This window comes from Takifugu rubripes, chromosome 8 (assembly GCF_901000725.2).
Source record: "Takifugu rubripes chromosome 8, fTakRub1.2, whole genome shotgun sequence".
NCBI classification, from domain to species: Eukaryota; Metazoa; Chordata; class Actinopteri; order Tetraodontiformes; family Tetraodontidae; genus Takifugu; species Takifugu rubripes.
In genome coordinates this window covers 8,889,171-8,909,791 of record NC_042292.1, presented here as the reverse complement: position 1 = coordinate 8,909,791, position 20,621 = coordinate 8,889,171, and the positions used below count along the sequence as shown (strand labels likewise).

General features: G+C 44.7%; 3 protein-coding genes and 1 long non-coding RNA gene across 7 annotated transcripts; 1 reads left to right on the top strand and 3 right to left on the bottom strand.

Moving 5' to 3' along the window:
* Nucleotides 1-1,045: 1,045 nt before the first annotated feature.
* On the bottom strand, nt 1,046-2,573 carry LOC105416780 (sarcoplasmic reticulum histidine-rich calcium-binding protein-like). Its single transcript, XM_029840775.1, has 4 exons — nt 2,500-2,573; nt 2,103-2,155; nt 1,329-2,021; nt 1,046-1,241 (listed from the first exon to the last, which is right to left on the bottom strand). The coding sequence occupies exons 2-3, from the start codon at nt 2,119-2,121 to the stop codon at nt 1,333-1,335; spliced, it is 708 nt and encodes a 235-aa protein (XP_029696635.1). The 5' UTR covers nt 2,122-2,155; nt 2,500-2,573; the 3' UTR covers nt 1,046-1,241; nt 1,329-1,332.
* Nucleotides 2,574-3,379: 806 nt separating this feature from the next.
* aatf (apoptosis antagonizing transcription factor) lies at nt 3,380-5,213 on the bottom strand. Its single transcript, XM_003966601.3, has one exon. It carries the CDS (start codon nt 5,200-5,202, stop codon nt 3,490-3,492), a length of 1,713 nt encoding a protein of 570 aa, XP_003966650.3. The 5' UTR covers nt 5,203-5,213; the 3' UTR covers nt 3,380-3,489.
* Nucleotides 5,214-5,685: 472 nt separating this feature from the next.
* On the top strand, nt 5,686-20,546 carry LOC101069517 (protein Shroom2-like). Of its 4 annotated transcripts, none has more exons than XM_029840771.1 (11): nt 5,686-5,858; nt 6,190-6,422; nt 7,192-7,340; nt 13,859-13,981; nt 14,117-16,412; nt 16,579-16,634; nt 16,745-17,296; nt 17,845-18,273; nt 18,420-18,597; nt 18,720-18,992; nt 19,122-20,546. In XM_029840771.1, exons 2-11 carry the CDS (start codon nt 6,225-6,227, stop codon nt 19,392-19,394), a joined length of 4,527 nt encoding a protein of 1,508 aa, XP_029696631.1. In that variant the 5' UTR covers nt 5,686-5,858; nt 6,190-6,224; the 3' UTR covers nt 19,395-20,546. The 4 variants fall into 4 exon arrangements, with proteins under 4 accessions (XP_029696631.1, XP_003966651.2, XP_029696632.1 ...); XM_003966602.3 differs by having other exon boundaries at nt 6,183-6,422; XM_029840772.1 differs by lacking the exons at nt 5,686-5,858; nt 6,190-6,422 and having other exon boundaries at nt 7,201-8,606.
* Nucleotides 5,976-12,611, bottom strand: LOC115250772 (uncharacterized). Its single transcript, XR_003889356.1, has 5 exons — nt 12,481-12,611; nt 12,127-12,196; nt 11,915-12,025; nt 7,124-7,361; nt 5,976-6,446 (listed from the first exon to the last, which is right to left on the bottom strand). It is a non-coding gene; the product is annotated as an uncharacterized lncRNA (long non-coding RNA).
* Nucleotides 20,547-20,621: the final 75 nt, after the last annotated feature.

The window sequence follows — 20,621 nt, the reverse complement described above, 5'->3', positions numbered from 1 at the left end:
AGAGAGAGAGAGATTGGAGAAAAAGACTCACAAAACTACAGAAACTAAAGAAAAGGTGTTAATTATATCAAACACCCTCTGGTGTGGAGCCATGAAATAACAAAGGGAGAGAGAGAGCTGCAAAGCTATAGGCTACGGCAGCTAAAAGCTTTCTAATCTAGTCCTAATATGACTCAATGGTTACACAATTACTGACTATAAAACGACCTTTTTGGTCTAATCTGGATTGACAGAAAATGTATATTATAATGACGTAAATAAAATTTAAAAAGCTGTCAAAATTCTGTCAAACTGGCACAGAACACGTCTGATAATGCTTTAGTCTGGTCCCTGAGCTGGAGCCAACTTAAAAGGACTCGTTAAACATTTAAGGATTCATTGCGGGGTTGAAGTGAAACCAGTTTGACGTGTGGCGCAGACACTAAACCAACAACCTGACTGCACACTCGGTTCCAGCGAAGGATACTTTTGTCGCAGTGGCTCGGCTGGGGTCAAGGGGGGGGCACTTCTGTGTCAGAGGACCCCATAAGTGCGCTTGTTAGTCGACTCAATACCAGTTTGCGTTGGCCACAATTTTCCAAGTAGTAGGAATTCCGTCCATGACACAGCCAAGGAAGTGAAGGGACCAAGTTGTCAGGTGACCTGGATGTTGTGATCCAACACCGTCTCTGCTGATTAACTCTCCTGCTCCCACCGGGCTGCCAGAGCAAACCAGTCCATGGAAAAACAACCCTGGGGGAGAGGGCAGATCCCTGGAGGTCAGGATGAGGAACAAGCAGGGCTTGAATATCATCATCCTCCCACTGAAGGTCACGTTTATCATGCCAAACTTTGCCAATACACAAGTATGTTTGAGTCCAATATTAACATAAAACAAATAAAAATAGACAGAAAATAATTTTCTGGAGCAGAGATGCACAATATGTGTTCATATAATGATGTGTAATCTTTTAAACCTGTTCACTAAAGGCTCAGGCTTGTGAGGTAAAATGATGTTAGTTTTTCCTCATAAAAACAAGTTTTATTTCTCAAGAAAATGAGTTTCATTTTTCCACCTGCTCTTTCTTTATTGACAGTAGTTTAATCAAATGTTATTCAATGACACTGTGACTGTAATACCGTCCAGTGTGGGTAAATACAGTCAAATAACATGTTAGGTTTGCATCTTTAATTATATTTTAACAAGGTTCTTGTTATATTTCTTCTAAATGATGATGTAAGCAGGCTGGTCAGGCGGTCTGCTGGAAGGAGAAGAACCAGACAAAAGATTTATATGTGGGCATATAAGGGGCAAAAATACATTTGACAGGCTTCTAATGCTTGTGTACCTTTCTACCAGCGTCCACGTCCACGGCCGTGACCATGGCCGTGACCATGGCCGTGACCACGTCCCTTTTTCTTGTTCTTTTTACGCCGACCACCCTTCCCATCATCCTCACTGCTGCCACTAGAATCATCTCCAGTGCTTCTTCTACGCCCATGAGGGCTGTGGTCACGGTCAGGGCTGTGCTCCCTGTGGCGATCGTTACCATGGTCACGGTGGTCCCTGTGACCATCGTCAGGGCTGTGCTCCCTGTGGCGATCGTTACCATGGTCACGGTGGTCCCTGTGACCATCGTCAGGGCTGTGGTCCCTGTGGCGCTCGTTACCATGGTCACGATGGTCCCTGTGACCATCGTCAGGGCTGTGCTCCCTGTGGCGATCGTTACCATGGTCACGGTGGTCCCTGTGACCATCGTCAGGGCTGTGGTCCCTGTGGCGATCGTTACCATGGTCACGGTGGTCCCTGTGACCATCGTCAGGGCTGTGCTCCCTGTGGCGATCGTTACCATGGTCACGGTGGTCCCTGTGACCATCGTCAGGGCTGTGCTCCCCGTGGCGATCGTTACCATGGTCACGGTGGTCCCCGTGATCGCGGTCCTTGCTGCGTTTCATGTCATCACGGTCGTTCTTATTGCGATCCCCCCCGTCACAACCAGAGGAAGGGTTGTCAAAGTTGTAGCCAGATGCAGGCTTGTCTTCTGGAGCACCAATGAGAAGGGGAAAAAAAGATCTATGGATTTAATGTTTGGGCTCAAATGTTCCACCACAAAGATTCCTACCTGTGCCGAAGCCGAACATGTTGACTTGTGTCTTGACAGTTGATGTTTTTGCACTAATTACACAACAACAGGGTGGAACCTCATTAGTTCACAGTTGTTGAACCAGTTTGACTGAAAAACTGGCGCAAGAATAATATTAAAAAGCAAAGTCAGGAAATGGGAAGATTAATTTCTACAAAATGTTTTTCTCAGAATTGTTACACTATTATTACTATAATTACAACTTTTTTTGTTCAATTAGACATGTTGAAGTTAAAAAGAAATTGGCATTTGCAATAAATAATAATAACAAGAAGAAAACCAAAACAAAGAATCAAACTATCAAAATGAATAACGTACCATAGCTCCTCTACAGAAAGGGTGCGAACAAATATGAACTTACAAGTTTTGTCCTTACAGGAGATGGAGCGCAGTCGACGAGTGTCGCTTTGTGTCAGGAGACAAGAGTTCTGGAAGAATGTTCAACAACTGAATTCCTGTCTCACAGGCGGGGTGAGAGGCGGTGTCACCTGAAATAAGCACTCAGAACATTTGAAAGGTTTTTGATGTCCAGCCAAAAGGAAAAACCAGTCAGAGCAGTCTTGAGGCCTTTCCCATTTTACTCATAACATGGGTCTTACACCGCTGGATGGGTGGTGGGGACGCGTGGACACTTCGGGTGTTTGTCCTTTTCTCCACTGAGAGAATGTTTCCTGTTAATTAAGTGTCTGGAAAATTCAGGTGACATGAAATAGACTCTGGACAGGGCGGTTCCTTGTAGCCTGTCATGCTATAAGCTGCATTCACGTTTCTGATGGACTTCAACAGAAGGAAGGAACTATTTTCCTCACTCAAACTAACTCGTGATTCATGACATCAGCACCAAATTTTCATTGTACAAATTCTATTGTGAGCATTTCAGTGTTCACAACAAAGAGATTATGATTCATCCAGTTTTCATGTGTTCTGTGAAGGCCAGCAAAATCCTCACACAACTGGTATTTTGCTGCTGTTCGGTCATGTTCCTTTCAATGATGTCAGTAACTGGAGACCCGTCTGAATCCACAGGTGCTCCACATGCTGGTCGTGTACAATGCTGACCAAAATCAATGTCTGAATTATTATCCACAAATGAGAAAAATAAATCAGCTGTTTTAAAACACTTTAATTTAGAATGTTATCAGTGCATAAATAACATCCTATACGGCAGTTTTTAATTATTATAAACCGACCGTTCCTTTAAATTGGTGGAGGCCTGTGATCACCAACTCAGAGTGACACAAAAGTGATCATTTTGGACTTTTGGGAAAGTACATTTTTTATTGCAAACTTCTCCTGAGCAACAGCACATCGAGATGATGCGAATATTTCGTATATTTCCTAACTGCCAGTCTGCTGTGTGTCCACATCACTCCCTGGCGGTGGACGTCTGACCAAAGAGGCCGCGGTACAGCTCGGTTCGCCCTTTGTCACCGAGCGTGCTGTGGTCAACGGGAGCCATAAAGTTGACCAGCTTATTGTGGATTTGAAATTTGACTTTGCGTCCCTTGCTGGCTTTGGTGTCGACCTTCTTCCGAATCCTGCTGCGCAGTTTCTGTATGGTCAGCCACTGTCGGCCCATGGCCACCTGGTCGTTGGGGTCAGCTGCCGTCGTCTTGTGCTCGATCAGCTCCCTTAGCAGCTGATGGTAGAAGTCATCGTCGTCAAATATGTGCTCATCTAGATCCTTTAGATGTGCATTTGCTCTCAGTTGCCGTTCTGCTTCTTCTCCCTCTGTGAAGATCTCAGGGGTGAGCGCGGGAGCCTCTCTTTTCCCCAGGATTCTGTATTCGGAGCGTTGGGTCTGTGTGCGGCGCACCAGTCTGTCCCTGTCCAGCAGCACCTGCTCCACCTGCGTCAGTATGTTCCTGTCAAACGCCCCGAAGCCCTTGCCACCTTTACCCGCCGTCAGTCTTGTTTTGTCGTGCCACTTTTGCAAGGTGGCGTTTTGGTAAGGCTGGAAAGCGGCGAAGCGTTTGGCCATAAAGTCCGGATACTCTGCCATCTCCAATTTTCGTTTTGGCAGAGTGGCCTCCTGCCTGAGCTCCCCCTCGTCCTGACTGTCATCGCTTTTCATCTCCATGTCTTTGCTCTGGGCTGCCGTCTTCTCCAGAGCAATGGCCCTGGTTTCCTCTTTCTGGAAAAGCAGCTGATCCTGCAGATCTAGCAGAGATCTTTGAAGAGCTTTTAGAGCTTTGTGGGCATTCTTTAACTCACTTGCAAACTTCTCTCCACCACTCCTCTTAAAATCTGGGAATGTTTGTGGCTGTGGAAGTTGGTTGGCTGTCACCAGGGCTTTCTGGATTCTAATGCGGCCCTCCAGCACTTGATCCCAGAGGGCCAGCTGGTTTTTCACTGCCTTCCCCTTCTCAACCTCCTCATCCGCTTTATCCTGAGAAAAGGTCTGCACAGCTCCCTCATCCTCAACAATATCTTCATCTTCTGCCTCACTTTCGTCAGAGCCGCCAGCTTCGTCGCTGTCGACAGTCTCTTCACCAGCGGTGTCATCATCTTCACTCACCCCCAGCTCATCCATCCCATCTGTCAATTTGTGCAAGTCAACTTCCCGAGGAAAAATCAAGTCAGCACTGTTTAGTGGAGCCTCACTGCCAATCAACTCCTCATCATCTCCATCTAAATCATTTCCATCACTTTCAACATCTGCCTCTTCAGATCGTCCTTCCTCTGCCAGCTCTTCGAGGCCGTCATCTTCATCGTCCTGCTCACCATCTTCATCAGTGTCATCATCACTATCAGCTGATCCCTCAAGATCCATCAACAGCTGTTTCCGAGAGACTTTCTTCCCCACGTACCGTCTGTCCGTCTCTAACAGCCCAGATGTGCCCTTCCGCAGAGCGCTGGGGGCTGCCACATTTTCATCTTCGTCGTCGTCTTCGTGAAAACTTTCTATCACTTTGGCCTTAGTGGCCTCGTCGTCTTCATCCTCTGGATCATGAAATTTAGGCAGAGGATTTAACAACTCCTCAAGTTGCTGAGAAAATGCGCTTGCCATTGCTAAAGGTTTAAACGAGCTCACGCGTGCTCTACTCTGGGACGCGGGCAGTGATGACGTCAAAAACATGCGACGACCTGAACAACCTTTCAAATTAAGGGTAGGAAAGAGGGCTCCGGTGCGAGTTGTTGGCTTTATTGTTTTCATTCATGCCCATTTCTGTTTGGTAATTATCGTTTTCAAAGGTTTCTCCCGTCCTTGATTTTTTTCTGAAGATATATAAAAGCGTATATAATTTCTTATAAATTATACATAAAACAATATTTAAACCGGAAGTGTACTAGCGTTAACAAATCAAATTATACTCCTGTCAGCAATCTACGTTATTGTATGTCGCACGAATTTGTGTGTGCGTGTGAATTCAATCAAGCCAATAACTTGGTATCTGTCATGGTGTAATGTGAAAACACTATTAAATACCCTAACTAAGACTTAGCAAAAGCCACGTTTCAACAGCTGTTTTACAAACAGATGCATTTGAAGGTAACTTTGCGTCGCCACTAGGCGGCGTGCTGACACATTATAAAGCGCTGTTTGACAGATGGCGATGTCAGTAAGCTGCTGTTGGACAAACAGAAGCAGCTTTAAAAGAGTCGAGCAGCGAAAAGATGCCTGCTATCCCTCACAGAATAATAAAAGTGTCCGTTTAATGAAGTTTAGCTGCCAAACAGTGCTCGGGAGCACACCGACAAAGGACTCCGCGTGTTGTGAGCCGTTTGGGACAGGTGAGAGCTTTTTGTGAAGAAATTAGCATTACCTATGCGCTTTCATGTTAATTAAACTGCTGCTAATTTCCATTGCTGTGTTTCTACATGTACCAGGAATCAGCAAAACATACAAATTAGAACTAATTACTCTTTATTAGCCATAGAAAACTGGTAGTCATATTGGAAAATAATTTGGGCAAGAACATCTCAAATGTAACTGCTGTTAAAATGTTTTTGTACAATCGTCAATTCAAAAGATTAATATTTATATACATTTGGGTACATTTCTATGTCATATTGAACATTGTCGAGGAAATTTGACATTTCCATCTGTTTTCTAAGCTTTCAGGTTAAACTAATGTTAATGGCTGAACGGCGAGTGCCATGGACTCCGTGGATCCCAGAGACCACCTGAGAGTTCCAGCAGAGAGGAGAAGGTGGTGGAGGGAGGTGGAGAGATGCAGAAGCACAGCAGGTTCGCAGGATGAAGAGCTGGTGGAAGTGCTGCTCCAGGGAAAAGCACCCTGGGGTTTCACGCTGAGAGGTGGCGCCGAGCACCGGGAACCTCTGATCATCACAAAGGTGACGGCTTCTTTCACGTCGGGACTAAAAAGTCAAATTGTTTTTTTTCTGGAGCACAAACACTCGATGATGTCATATGTCACAAAAATGCCACCGCGATTGCCAGTTTGAGATTAATTTGAGGCCTTTCACTGACATCCTCGATGTGCAAGATATGACTTAAGTTCTTGTCTCCGTTCTGAGTATTTTGGAGTTTTTGTCAACAGAAATAGTCATTTCTCCTGCAGCTACACTGGCTGCCACCTCAGGTTACAGGATTTAATATTTAATTAGAAGTCTCGTGTTTCTGACCAAATGAAACTGTTTGACTGCGCAGATTCTTATATTGAGTCAACTTTTCCTGCTCAGCGGCGCATCACTACTTCCCCTCAGTGCTTCTGCATTTATTTGTTCGTGTGAAGTTTTGTTTTAGCTCTCAACAGCTTCATTTATCTCTGAAGTCATCACTGACGTGAAAATTAGTCAATTGCTTCCCTTTTGGGGTCATGGCTGAGGGTGCTGGAGTTTATCCCGGCTACATACAGGTGAAGGCAGTGAACGCTCCTCGAGGAGTCGCAGCTCATTGCAGATCTTTTTTTAGTTAAAAAAAACACTTTATAAACTGACCTAGACTCAACTTGCGGACCAGTTTGCAGTGTAGTGCTAGAAAATGAAGTAAAAACTCAAAGAATACCGCCAACGTATTTGGCTACATGTCTGACCTGGAAGATGTTGCATGTGAGCAGCAGATTTGCAGGTAGATTTGCTGGGGATGTCTGTGTTTGCTCAGGTGGAGGAGGGCAGCGTGGCGGCCGCCGTCTGTCTGCAGGCCGGTGATGAAATGGTGAGCGTCAACGCCGTGCCCCTCAGCGGCTCCCGCCAGGAGGCCATCTCTCTGGTGAAGAGCTCTCATAAGAAGTTGACCCTGGTGGTCCGAAGGTACCATAACATAATGAAGTCCTATACAGTGAATTCTGATATTAGTAACAAAAAAATATGATTTAAAACTGAATATTCCATGATTCTTGACAGAAAACAGCTTTCAGCTTGAGATTTGACGCAATATAACAATATAAATATAATATAAATGTCTTATCCTGTCTAATTCTGTTATGAGGGAGGGTCTGCTGATGGAGATGCAGCCTGACAGCCTTACATGTGGGCCTCTCGCCACTTGTTTGCCCCTGGGAGGAAACAAAAGCGGGTATTGTGTGGGCGGGCGAGTTATTTTAGAGGGCAGATAGCAACACAGAAAGGAGTCCTGTCCATCAGCCGGTGTGAAACTGGCTCCCTCGATGTCAAAAATCCTCATGTCTACATGCAGCAGGGAGACAGGAGCAGCAAACATTTCAGAGTGAGATGAAATTATCTCTTGTGTTATCACCTTTGACCAAATCAGATGTCCAGAAGGCTCAGAGAACTTGCATACGGAGATTTTCCTTGTTTACAATACAAGTAATCTGCATATTAATGATAGAATAATAATTGAACTTCTTTGCACTAACTACAATACCCATAATTCTTCAGTATCACAGCAAAGCTTCCTTCAGTATGTTTATCAGAAGTGACACATTATATACAAAATCTACAAGGAATTACAACATTATTGGTCGGAATTCAGTGAGATTTTTTAAAGTAAACTAAATTCTTTTTTGGGGAACTGCAGTTGATTGTGGGATTTCACCCAAACCATTTAAAGTTGACAAGAAAAACCTTTTTAAACTCTTATTATTACATGTGCTGCTGATGTCCTGTCTTGTCAGAATTATGTTGGCTGGCAAATGGCAACAGTCTTAAGGCCTGAATCCAATTACTTGTTGCAAAGCCAGAGACGTGGGCTAAGCTTTGCACGGTGGTTTGAGTCAACAGGAGGAGAGGGCAAAGGGTTGCTCTTTTCAGTTTGCTGCTTCTGCTGTTAACTTGAGCGCAAATGTCCCTTTGTCATATTGACAAAGGAAATTTAAAAAGTCACTCTGAGATTACTGGGTTGTTGTCAGAGCTGTTTCAGGACAGGAGACACCCACACCCCCCTGTTTGCAGAGTGGTATGGTCCGTGTTGCCTAGGTGAGTTGACACTGTGCTATCAGCAGAGCCCATTGTTTCCAGGAGCTTTCAGCACAGAGTGGGCGCTCCTGTCGCCGTGTCTTTTCTCTCTCTGGACATGTTTGGATTTTAGAAGACAAAGAGACGGTTTTCCACTCTCAGGTACTTCCCCGTGCTCTCCGATCCTGGATTTTCATGTCAGCTCAGTTATTTAAAGCCTGGTCGGATCACAGGCAAATAAGTTTGAGATAACAGGTGTTTTTAACCTCCAAACTGCTCTTGTTTTAACATCTTTCAGTATTAGACAATAAATATGGCAGAATTAGTGCAAGAACTCTCTACAGCCTTGTCCTGTGATAAGTTCTATCAGACTAGATCATCACATTTCAAATGTATTATTTGCCTCTCAGAACAAAGTGGAAAAACTATTTTATTGTGCCTGTGTTTCAGGTGATTTGAACTCTTGTGTTTCAAATAAGCAACTCAGTGGGAAGGAGGGGGGAGTTTTCTTTTTTTTTTTTTTAAATGTCAAAAACCTTGTTAAAAAAATGAGATTATTGAGAGAGTTTATCAATAAGCACATAAAGAGTCAAATTTCAATTGGTATGACCTTCCCAATGTAAAATTTTGCAGTCATTTTTGAAATGAAACGTAATCATCTCACACTTTCATGGCTGCCAAACCGCTCAGGTGGGAGCAAAGGCAAAGCAGGAACACACAGTTCAGCTTTGGTTTGGTTCATTGATCTTTATCTTATACGTTTTCCCCCAGCGTATTTGATTCTGCATGTGTTCTGACTGCAGTGGCTATAAGCCCAGCTGTGATGACACTGGCACTTTCTATTGTGGTTTACATGTTTAGAGCTCAGCGGGGCGAGATGGGCTGATGCTCCCGCTGCCGCCGCCGCTTCAATCCGCTGGTGAATCAGCAAGATGTGTCACCAAGAGCAGTCTGACAACCGCTAGGAATGAAAGGAGGGATGCACAATAGCAATGCTGTGGTTCTACAGCACCAGATCATAGATGAACACGGATAAAAATACATCAAATGATAGATCAGAATGAGGTTCCAAACTTCAATTTAATGAGCCTGAACTAAGTAGTATCAACACAGTGGAATAAACACACAATAATGATGACACACTCAAATCTATGAGAGTTATATTCTTTTGTTGTCTGTATTCCGAGATCCTCATAATCCTGAGCATAAAGTCTGGATTATTAACAGGTTAGAGTTAATGTCAGAGTTTTGTGGGGTAAATGTCATGAATTCAAGCCTAACATCTGGATTCTTTCTTTCATATTCCAGGATTTAAGCCAGAAATCCAAATTTCTTAAGTTAAAAAGTACCAATTTATACCTGGATTCTCTTTAAATGTTAGTTTTGTGTGTTGTGCTTTAGCCACATTTCTCCTCTTGCACATTAAGATGAGGAATGAAAACCATTCTGAGCGAACGGAGAAGATCCAGGCTGAGACAGTAAGCTTAGGCCTGATGTTTTAATCACGGCTCCTTTCAAACATGCACGATTGATGTTTAAGGCTCTACGTGGAGGAGTTCCTCCACGGTGGAGTTGACTCCTCCGCCCCCTCGGCCTGGCTGCTATCTCTGAAAACAGACGTAGAGCAGGACAAGCATTCCCATCTGCGCTGTGACTTCAGAGTAGATCTCAATGATGAAGAGCTGTGATTATCTGCATGTTTACTGAGATGTGACGCTCTGTTTACTGAAACTAGGGTTGGTAGCAGACGTTTACCGGTATTAACCCATGTCGGTCAGAACCGTGATACAACCAGTGTGAACATGGAGTAAATGGTACCGAGATCAAATGGTCTCCATTCAGAGCCAGCTATGTGTTGGAGAGGAAAAGTAACATTTCCTTTATACGTTTGTTTATAATAAGGAATGCTAACAAGCTAAGGTAATGATATCAAGCATCAATCTCTGACTGTGCTCAAAATGTGTCAAAGCTTTACAATCTCTTTTGATACAGGGTCAATTATTTGCAATTTAGTTAGTCACAGTCAGCTTTTAACCTCTCAGTTACTGAGTTTTAGAAACACTATAAAACTAAGTTTATCAATCAAGTTTATTTGATATACATGAGCTGTACAAACATAACCACATGGCTAAATGTGTAAACTAATAAATTAGGCACTTTTTAGGCATTTAAAGGTTAAATGTTGCATTCAAGGAATCATTGTGGCATGTAGCGGCAGTAATTCTGCACCAAGGTTGAATATGAGGAAAGATACCTCCAATACAATATTAGGGGATCGCGTTGGCCCATATAAAAGCCCCCAAAAGCAGCATGTCCTGGGACCCTGATTGATCAAGTGTGTGTGCAGTTTGTATCCATCTGGTGGTTAAAAATAGCATTGCAAGATTTAAAAAACTCAGTTTCTTTATAAGGCTAGAGATCATAGTTGTTGGAAAACTAGACCTTTCCACAAGTATTTGTAGCTCAGGAGTTCCTGATGCTACATATATTTATAAATTATACTTTCTCTTATGGAAAAGAATTAGAGTTGATATGCCATTTTTATTTCAACGCTGTAAGAAAGATATCAATTTATTTTGTGTTTAGTTTTTACCTGTAGATTATTTTTTTAAAATCATGCACGCTGGACATTAAAGCAATAATCCGATGTTTCAGAATAAAATGAATCAATCATTTTAAAATCAAAAGGATAAGTGCATCAAAATATTTAAGAAAAAAGCCGTGTTCAAATTTTTAATGAATTGATTTCATATGTTGGTTAATATGGATTAACTTCTACTCGGATTGTAAAGTGTGTCGCTTTTGTTTAGTTACTTCTCCATCTGTGCAGGCTGCACTCCTCATTTTCCACTTTCTCAGCACAACCTCCTCGCTGCCACTTGCAGTTCAAACACTAAATTATAGCAAAGACGCTGAGCACAGTAGCTCCTCCCCCGTGTCTCAAATCCCCCTTTATAATCCCCAAAGAAATCTCCTCCTCTGCACAAGGTGGATTGTGTTTGTGGCTGTGTTCATCACAGGAGGAGGAGGGGCTCTCAGATTCCTCAGCGGTGGCCTCGAACTGACTGCTGGAGTTATGGTGGCACATGAAGTGAAGTGAAGAAGTGTCAGGTTTTTTTGGTTTTTTCTTTAACCAGAACTGAGTTTTACGCGACACAAAACCATTTTAAGTACTTGGTAAGTTCCCTATTTGTTGATTATCACAGCTTCTGGTCAACGTTCATTGAAAACACACGTGCAGGTCAGCCGTGTCCACTTTTTTATTGTCCGAATCACGTTCGCAGAGGCAGTTATGTCATATGTAAGTGTTTTTGGTTCACAATTCTGAGGATTATTGCCTGTAGAAGTTTAATGTTTCTGGAAAAATGTGCTGCTAGCTTGGTTTTTAGCTGTTTTACTTACCCACATTAATCACCTCTCAGTTGTAAAATTGGAACAGTGTGAACAATGTTTGTGTTTCATGTTCTTACATGATGTCGCCTTATTTTGGCTCGTATATCCTGGGAGAGAATGGTAGAGTCCCCTCCTCTCTGGAATATCTGTGACAGACCAGCTGTATCCCTGACAATAGACCTTCAGGCCTTTACAAAAAAGCACATTTGCATTTTTATTGTGTGGGATCTTGTTTGCAGGCAACAGAACTTTGTGTGTGACACCAACCGGACAGAGTGAAGGTTTTTACCTTGAAGAATCCATGGCTGTAGGACTTTATTTGAACTTCAGAGCAGCAGAGCATCATTTCAGCTACCAATCTGAGTAGATAATAACAAAAAAGTTTGGCAAAAATAGTTACGCTTGAGTGATAAGTTTACCTCAGTATAAATAATTCTCTTCATGTATTATGTTTTAGAGCCTGCAGGGCATATACATGAGTGGAACTGTTAAAATGAGGAAGTATGATATGTAATGATTGCCAATATTAACCAAAATAGTATTTGCTTTTTTCCCCCCTCATCATATTAATTACGGTAAAAATTCCCCCTGCATTACTCAAATTCCTGTAGTTGGAAAATTTGAATAGAAAGTTGTTGTTTACCTTGAACGTCGTCCTTCCTGCAGAGCCACAGTACAGAATTCCTAAAATCCATGTTCCAGGAGTTAAGACCTCTGTGAGAAGTCCAGAGCCAAATGCAGCATTGAAGGTCTCAGAACTTCCCCCACAATTTCTCAGAAACGTTCCGTCCTGGGACGTTGGTGACGTATCCATCCCACTTAAATCAAGGGTACGACCTCTCTGCATTCCTGCACTGAAAGAATGCTGCGTTTCCATCACGCCTGGCAGGGTTAAGGTTTCAGGTTAAGACGACTCTGGTCTCATTTGTTTGAGCTATTTCATGTAGACCTGATAGTTGAACTTGGCGTTTTAATATCAGCATGTGGAACTTTGGTGAAAACTTCAGGATGAACAATTTGCTCTCCTCTTCTTTAGGTTTTGCCTGCTGATCCATCTTACGTCCGTCTAATTTTTCTAAAAGCTAAGCACCTAAGCTCTGACGGAGCCATATGGCTGTGACAGATCTGTTGTGAAAGCTTGGCAGGAGGAGAGATGGAGCACAGTTGACGTCCTGCAGACAATATTCACTTTACACTCAAAACCTGTTTGCATCAAAGTGAGACGGACAGACTTTTGTGCTTTGACCCTCGCGTAAACAGCTACTTATGCTACCCAAATCCACTGTTGTAGATGGGACGCCGGCAGAGCTGAATATGGTTGAGAAGTTAGCCTTCAACAAACTCTCCGTTCTCTGCCTAGCCATCTTTTTTTATTGTAAAAGTTAACTCCAACATGTCCCCTCCCATCCCCTTGTTTCTCCTTCCATCACTCGCTGGCCATCAGGGCTAAAATGGTCGATGTTGTCTCGACACGCACAATGCCATCAGAAACTGAGGTGCGCGTGGCGAGGAACTTTCTCACCAAGATTTTGCGAAGCTCTATGAGGTACTAATCAATCATGTAGTGAGCTTGTAGTTTCTAGAGGTCATTCGTGGTGAACTTGTGGTCATTGTGTTTGGTGTTCCTGTGGAGTATTTTGCACTGTAATTCATCCAGAATATATATTATTTCGTGTTCATTTAGTGTTTATTTTCCTCCTGAATTGGTGGTGTTGTGGCTTACATTCCTTAAATACAAACATAGTTTAAATTATTTTGTAAAATGCAGCCTTTAATTGATTGCACATATAATCCTTCTGTATCAACACGCTCTCCAGGAAGCATCGCTTCAGGCAGGGGTATGTGCACCTTTATTTGAATGCATCTTGTCATCTGAAATAATCACTTTAGTGTTTTTCCATTCGTGAGGGAAAGAGAAGCGGTGACAAACCATCTAATTAGCACGGAATTTAGAAAAACAGGGGGGGGGGGGATGGACCGTCACATGCATCCTGCTGATTGTAGAAAGTGTTGCGTTGCAGGAAGAATGATCCGGTGTCGCGCCCCAATTCGTGGTATTCCGCCAAGCTGACTGAAGAGGAATTGGAGCCTGCCAAGCGAGAGGCCACTGCAGCACCAGTGTGGCCCCCAAACAATGAAACAAGGTGAGACTTACTGGGACTCTTTCGGCATTTTTGTAAAATTTTTGTTAAATGTGACAGTAAATAAATTGAATGTCCTTTTATTAGATTATGTTTTTGGACAAAAATTAATATTTTATTTTTGAAATAATATTACAGGCCTAAAGATTCCTCAAACCGCCGGGACCAGGACAGTCACCAACAGCTAACCAGCCAGCCCAGCTCACTGAACAATATGGAGAGATTGGAGCATCCTTCTGCTCTTTACCCAACAGGCCACATTTCACCTACTAAGTACATCGGTAGCACTGAGCCTTTTTGCGGACTGGGAGGGAAAAAAGATGCTACTTTGAGCTGTTTTTCTACTGGTTCCAGCTCTCCCGGTCTTGAAGCAAGTCCCATTGGTTGGAAGGGGACAAGCTCGGAAAATATTTTCTATAAAGGCCTTCAGAATGAAGGCTCGCAGGCAGCTGAGCGACCCAGATACCTGCAGCCAACAATGGGGAACGGCGGCTGGGAGGGTGAACAACCATCCCGGGTGTCTGTCGCAGTGAGGCCTCATGTTGGCCCAGTGTGGCAGGTCCCAGAGAACAAAAAAGACCCGTCTCCTCCTCCACCTCCTCCCCTGCGTAGTGATAGCTTTGCTGTGACAAAGGTGTTCCCCTACTCCGAAGGCCCCATTGGCCCAACAAAGAACAAAGGAAGATCCACAGACAAATTGGCAGAAAACAGTGACCGGAACGGTTTCAGGTCTTACCAGAAGACCACACCAGAGTCTAGACACAGTCTTACTCCCCTGTCTGCCAATGACTTCCTCCATCCCAGCTTTGCAGCGGACCACAACCAAAAGCAGCTGCACACCAACAAACTCTTCTCTCTGTCCAGTAATGATGTCAGGCACTCTCATCATAGCACTCTACCTGCCCACCAGAGACAATACAGCGACGAAAGCCCCCGCTACCTACAGACCAGGACATCCACTCCCACAAAGATTCAGAGTGTCGGAAGCTACTATCGTAGCCTCCAGGATCTGCCTAAAAATGCTTTCGGCCACAAACAGGTCCGCCATTCCACAGCATCTGTGTCAAGCTTTACTGTAAACCCAAAGACAGAGAATGAGGGGCACAAGAGATACTACGGCATAGCAAGCACGCCTTCCACACAGAGTGCTGAGCTTCAGGCCAGGCCCGGCAAAGCAGAGGGATGGAGAGGGAAACCAGATAAACCTCACTGGCTAAACAACAACGAACCAGGCTATCAAAGTTCCTTTAAGACAAACGTTAAATCAAAATACTCTCTACCTCAGTTCCAGATGCCTTACAGTGTAAATAAAGAGCACAATGGTCATTCCCATCTGGGGACTGGGCTGCACTATGACCACAAGTCCTCCGAGCTTTCTGTTCCAAGTCCAGAGGATTCTACAAAGAAATGTGAAGGACGTCCTAATGATGTGAAAAAGCACTTTCCAGCCTATCAAAGCATCAATCATAGCGTCAGTCTGTCAAGACACCAAGACCCTTGGTTACCTCAGGAAGATCACAGAATTTCCCCTCTGAAAACCCCACTTCTCCACTCTCTCGCCCAGGAGAGTATCATTCTGACTGAGAGACAACCGGCCACCACAGGGGGAAAGTCAGCCCTGGAAAACAGTGACATCATGGCGACCGGCAGTGGAAAATCAAATCGCCGCAGTGACCGTTACGCCACCACTCTCCGCAATGAGATCCAGCAGAAGCGAGCCCAGCTGCAAAAGAGTCGCAGTGCCGCCACCTTAACATGTGACGCAGAGGAAGAAGAAGCTGAGGACACGAGAGCCCCAAAGACGTCTGCATCCTCTGGTGTGTCCTTCTCAAATACCTACAAAGACCACCTGAAGGAGGTCCAGGCCAAGGTCCTCCAGGCTACTTCCTTCCAGAGAAGAGATCTTGAGCCATTTGGGCCAGAGCCGTTGGTTGGGAAAACCTCAAACGGGCGCATCAGAGGACGTAAGCGCTTCCCCCTGGCCAAGAGGACACACTCCTTCTCCGAGCCCGACAAGATAGACAAAGTGGGAGTGGAGGGAGAACCTCAAACTGGGTCTTTTGGAGAGCGGAGGAAGTTCTTTGAGAACAAGCCGGCATTTTCCAGACCTGTGTTGAAATCCAGTCATAGTGCTAATCTGAGCACGGATTCTGCTGAGGCAATCAAGGACAAAACCCCGACCGAGGAGAGTAAAGCAGCTGCACACACCAGTGACCCCAGTGTGGCACATGAGCAGGCCCCACAAGAGCAGCAGAGGCTTGGCACCTTCGCTGAATACCAGGCCACGTGGAACAAATATAAAAAGTGCTCAGACGTGAAATCACAAGGCAGGTATCACTCTACTGAGAACATCCTGGATACAGATACTGAAGAGACGTCTTTGTGCATCCACGAGAGATCGCGATCGTCTCCCTCTGCAGATTTCTACACACAGGCAAGTACTTTGAATTAGTTCTTGACTTTCAATCGTAGAGATATTCAGATTCCGGTGCGATGTGACACTACGTAGCTACTGAGGCATAAAAGGAAATGTTTTAGAGATTTTTATCCGAGTAAATTTGTCAAGACTTGATAAAAGGTGACTTTTCCGCTTGTTGCAGAACGTTCCCTCATCATGGGAAGATCCTCCCAGCCAGCAGAGCAGTGGCTCCAGCGGGTACGTCTGTTGAAGATTCGTTTTTCTTTTAAATGGAGAATTTGGAGATTATTTGATTTCAGTCTACAGATATTGTTACGAATGAAGTTTTACCTTATTTTGACTGCTAGGCTGCCATACCAGCATGACCACAGCTCAGAGCCAGCCCCATCAGCCCCCAAAAACGAGGGCCCGGTCCCAATCCACGCTGACCACAAGACTAAAGCAGAAGAAGACAGTCCCGCCCACGCAACACACCCCTCAGTCCCTCGCAGCCTCAGTCCCAGTGCAGGCTCTCAGGACTCCTTGCCAACACCCAGGTCCCATTTAGTCCCAGAAACCACATCCACCTCCCTCTCTTCATCTCAAAAGAAATTCCCCTCTGGTGCCCAGGCAGACTCCGCTTCATTCCAGCCTCTGTCCAGCACTGACACCCATCAACAGACAGCGTCGCGCTCCCCGGTCGGCACCGCCCCGGTTGGGTTTCCTCAACTTAGCATGACATCGGGGGCAGACACAGGCAGAGGTGCGGCGCAGGGCGGAGAGGAAACGGAGCCACCGCGGCCGCTTCCCTCGCCGCCCTTGTCTGCAGATGGCGCGCGGACTCCCTCACCTCAGTTCGGAGCGCAGAGACTGACCGACAAACCTCCGGCCGCGTTCGCGCAGGATGACTCACCGCTCAGGTAAGCAGCTTAGGAAGAGTTCTTCTGGCCTCAGTGACGTGTTACACACAGAGGAGGCTTTGATGAACACACTGAGAGGCAAAGTGAAGCTTTTTCTCATGTCTCAACAATGAAACCGAAATAGTTTCAAGTCAATAAATGAGAGGAAGCTTATTGTTGTTGTGAGAGCCGAGTCTGATGGTGTTTGCTGTCGATCCCGTCTGTGGTCTGAGATGAATCAAAGTCAAGGCTATAATTTTGTTCATGCCATATGGCTGCTTATCTGTCCTTTAATTATGAACGGTCGACTGTAGCTTGGATATGTTTTTACAAAATTTGCTCCACCGTCTGCGTTCCCTTCTCGGGACAGAAAATGTCCTTATAGTCAGAATGTTGTCTCTCCATCATCGCCATGAGTACTGTTCATTGTAGAAAGTACTGCATCTTTTTAATGTTCAGTTAAACAACATAATAATGATAAAATTCTAGATGTGTATGATTTAAACAGAATGAGTGTTGCAGCCAGAATCAGCTGATCCTCATTGATAATAAAAATCCTTTTCTTCCAGATCAGAAAATGATCTGAAGCTCCCAGCAGAAATGGATGTCATCAGTGCAGTGAGGAAAGTGCCCGTGATGATCCCCCACTCTGACAGCAGCTCTGAATATGAGACGCAGCTTCCTCAGGGCAGAGAGAGCTGCGGTGGCTCCCCGCTGCCACCCTGCGTCTCCTCAGTGAGCGCCACAGAGCACCCGTCGAACTCAGCAGGACCCCTGCAGTCCTTAGAGGATGCCAAGAGAGAGGAACTGGCCAGGGACATCATGGGTAAGGACAGGACCCTGGTGGATATTTTGGACCAGAGCGGCAGGATGACCACCATGGACCTGATGGAAGGGATCTTTCCCATGGAAGACCAGCTATTAGAGGGAGTGTTCCAGCGCAGGAGGGCCTCTGTGGGCTCCAGACCGCCTACCTCATCCCCCAGGAGTACGGACAGGTGAGATTAAACTCACCTTGACTGTTGCATCTTGAATTTATTGAGCTTTAATTCACAGTTCAGAAATCATTTATCCTAGTTAGTCTCTCATCTACTGGATGGATTTCTCAGTCTCACATGTGTGTGTGTGTGTGTGTGTGTGCCAGGAGGGAGGAGGACAGCATGTCAGCATCTGCAGCAGTCGTGTCCCTGGTCCCCAGTTCTTCCTACTACAACACCTCGGCACCCAAAGCCGAGCTCCTGATCAAGATGAAGGACATGCAGGACCAGCTGGAGGAGCAGGAATCAGAGGATGAGCTGGACATCGACCTCGCCAGTAAGAAGGTAACATGCAGATGTAACCGTTATTACAGTCTGCTTAGTTCAACCAACTACTTTCAGTTTATTTCACCGAAAGTGGGGAAACTTCATGCACATGTCCCCATTATTTTCTTCTAAATTGCCAGCAAGAGCTGATTTTCAGCCTGGCGGGAAAGCTGGAGGTGCTGCGGGAGGCGCGGCACAGCCTGCAGGACGACGTGGAGGACAACGAGGCCCTCGGGCGTGAGGTGGAGGCCACGGTTCAGCGCCTCTGTCAGCCCAACCAGCTCGATAAGTTTCGCATGTTTGTTGGAGACTTGGATAAAGTGGTCAGCCTGCTGTTGTCACTGTCCGGGCGACTCGCTCGGGTGGAGAACGCTCTGTACAGCTTGGAGGAGGAAGCTCCACCAGAGGAGAAGGTAGGAGCTTTGGTCACAAAGTGGTTTTTGGAAAACCCTTCTATCGATTTAAAGATGTCCACGACCCCATTAAGAGACGAAGCGGCAAGAGATGGATGGATTTATTAATGTCCAATGTCCATCCAATAGCGAACCCTCACAGAGAAGCGGAAGCTGCTGATGCGCCAGCATGAGGATGCCAAGGAGCTGAAGGAGAACCTGGACCGTCGTGAGCGGCTGGTCGCCGGCATCATGGAGGCGCACCTGGACGCAGAGAGTTTGGACGACTACCGACATTTTGTGAAGATGAAGTCGGCTCTCATCATCGAGCAGCGAAAACTGGAGGACAAGATCAAACTGGGTGAGGAGCAGCTGAAATGTCTGTTGGACAGTCTGCCGCTGGAACAAAGGCCGCTGCTGTGATAGCGGAAAACAAAGATGGGGTTTGGGCTAAATGCTGGATCAGGACCGCAGGAAGGACTCGATCTACTCGTTACAGAGCTCCATGTAGCATTTTAATGTCGCTATTATTGTTGAATTGTGTCACATTTACAGCCTCTTTAAGATCAATCCGGTCCTCTGACAGTCTCTTTTGGGCTTGTAAAATCCTTCAAATGGTTTGAATTAAGTACAGACCTACACAAAGTTTCTAATACTGCAAAACAGTAACGCTGCAAATTTTCAGTGTCAGCGGCCCAGTTTTGGACATTTGATCATTCTATGAAAATATGACATAACTCCTTAAGACACAAATGGACAAGCAAAGCGAACAGAAACCAAATGAATTTAATCAAATATTATTTGTTTCAGACAGGGTGTTTATTTGTGTATCTGAATATTTAAAATTGTTTTAATGGCCGAGTCTTTTAGCAGTATGTTGATGGGTTTGTAATCATATGCGTTTTTAATATTTTCTAGTAATTTATTGTTTTTTTCTGGGAAAACTTCTGATGAGAGAGGACATATTTCCCCCTTAATTTATGTTGACTCGTCACACACATATCAAAGTAATGAGTTTGATTTCAAAATTATGTAAATTATTTTTAGATTTGATTCGTCAATCGTGACATTAATTTATCTGCTTTCAACAAATCATTCCTATAATCATGTAACACATTATTCCGGAACACGAATCACTCTTGCGTAATATATTATTTTGGAGTGAAGCTCTTTGTTGTATAGACGATGCTGATTTGCTCCAGCAATACAAATTTTTTTTTTTTTTTTTTTACAAGACTCATATTCTGTGTAAACTCACAGGTTTTCATCAATATTTTGGTGCTTTTAGCTGAAGCTCAGACCTAAAAACCGAGGATGGTCTCATCACCACTGGACTTGTGACAGCTGCTCCATTTCTATTTAAAGATCTGAAACATGGTCAAGGCCTCAGAGGGGGTCCATCCACAAATTAGCACTTTACACTTGGTTTGACCTGCCTGCTGTGGCATCCTTCCACTGTGAACTTTCTGGACTGACATGGGTGTGCCCCAGGGTACTGTGTTTGGCCCACACACTTTATGCATGCAGTGCACTCATTCACCGCTTTCAATTTAATAAAATGAGATTTGGAGTCTCTTTCTGTATGGTCTCCTATGGTGTTAGTGAATTAAAACAATGCCACTCAACCACAATAGAAAACACAAAAAGACA

What these genes read in the sequence shown, in the direction of transcription:
- LOC101069517 (XM_029840771.1), top strand. Translation starts at nt 6,225, where the DNA reads ATGGACTCCGTGGATCCCAGAGACCACCTGAGAGTTCCAGCAGAGAGG. An exon ending in CCCCCAAACAATGAAACAAG is followed by an intron (nt 13,982 to 14,116) that starts GTGAGACTTACT and finishes ATAATATTACAG; the next exon opens with GCCTAAAGATTCCTCAAACC. An exon ending in CAGGATGACTCACCGCTCAG is followed by an intron (nt 17,297 to 17,844) that starts GTAAGCAGCTTA and finishes CTTTTCTTCCAG; the next exon opens with ATCAGAAAATGATCTGAAGC.
- aatf (XM_003966601.3), bottom strand. Translation starts at nt 5,202, where the DNA reads ATGTTTTTGACGTCATCACTGCCCGCGTCCCAGAGTAGAGCACGCGTG.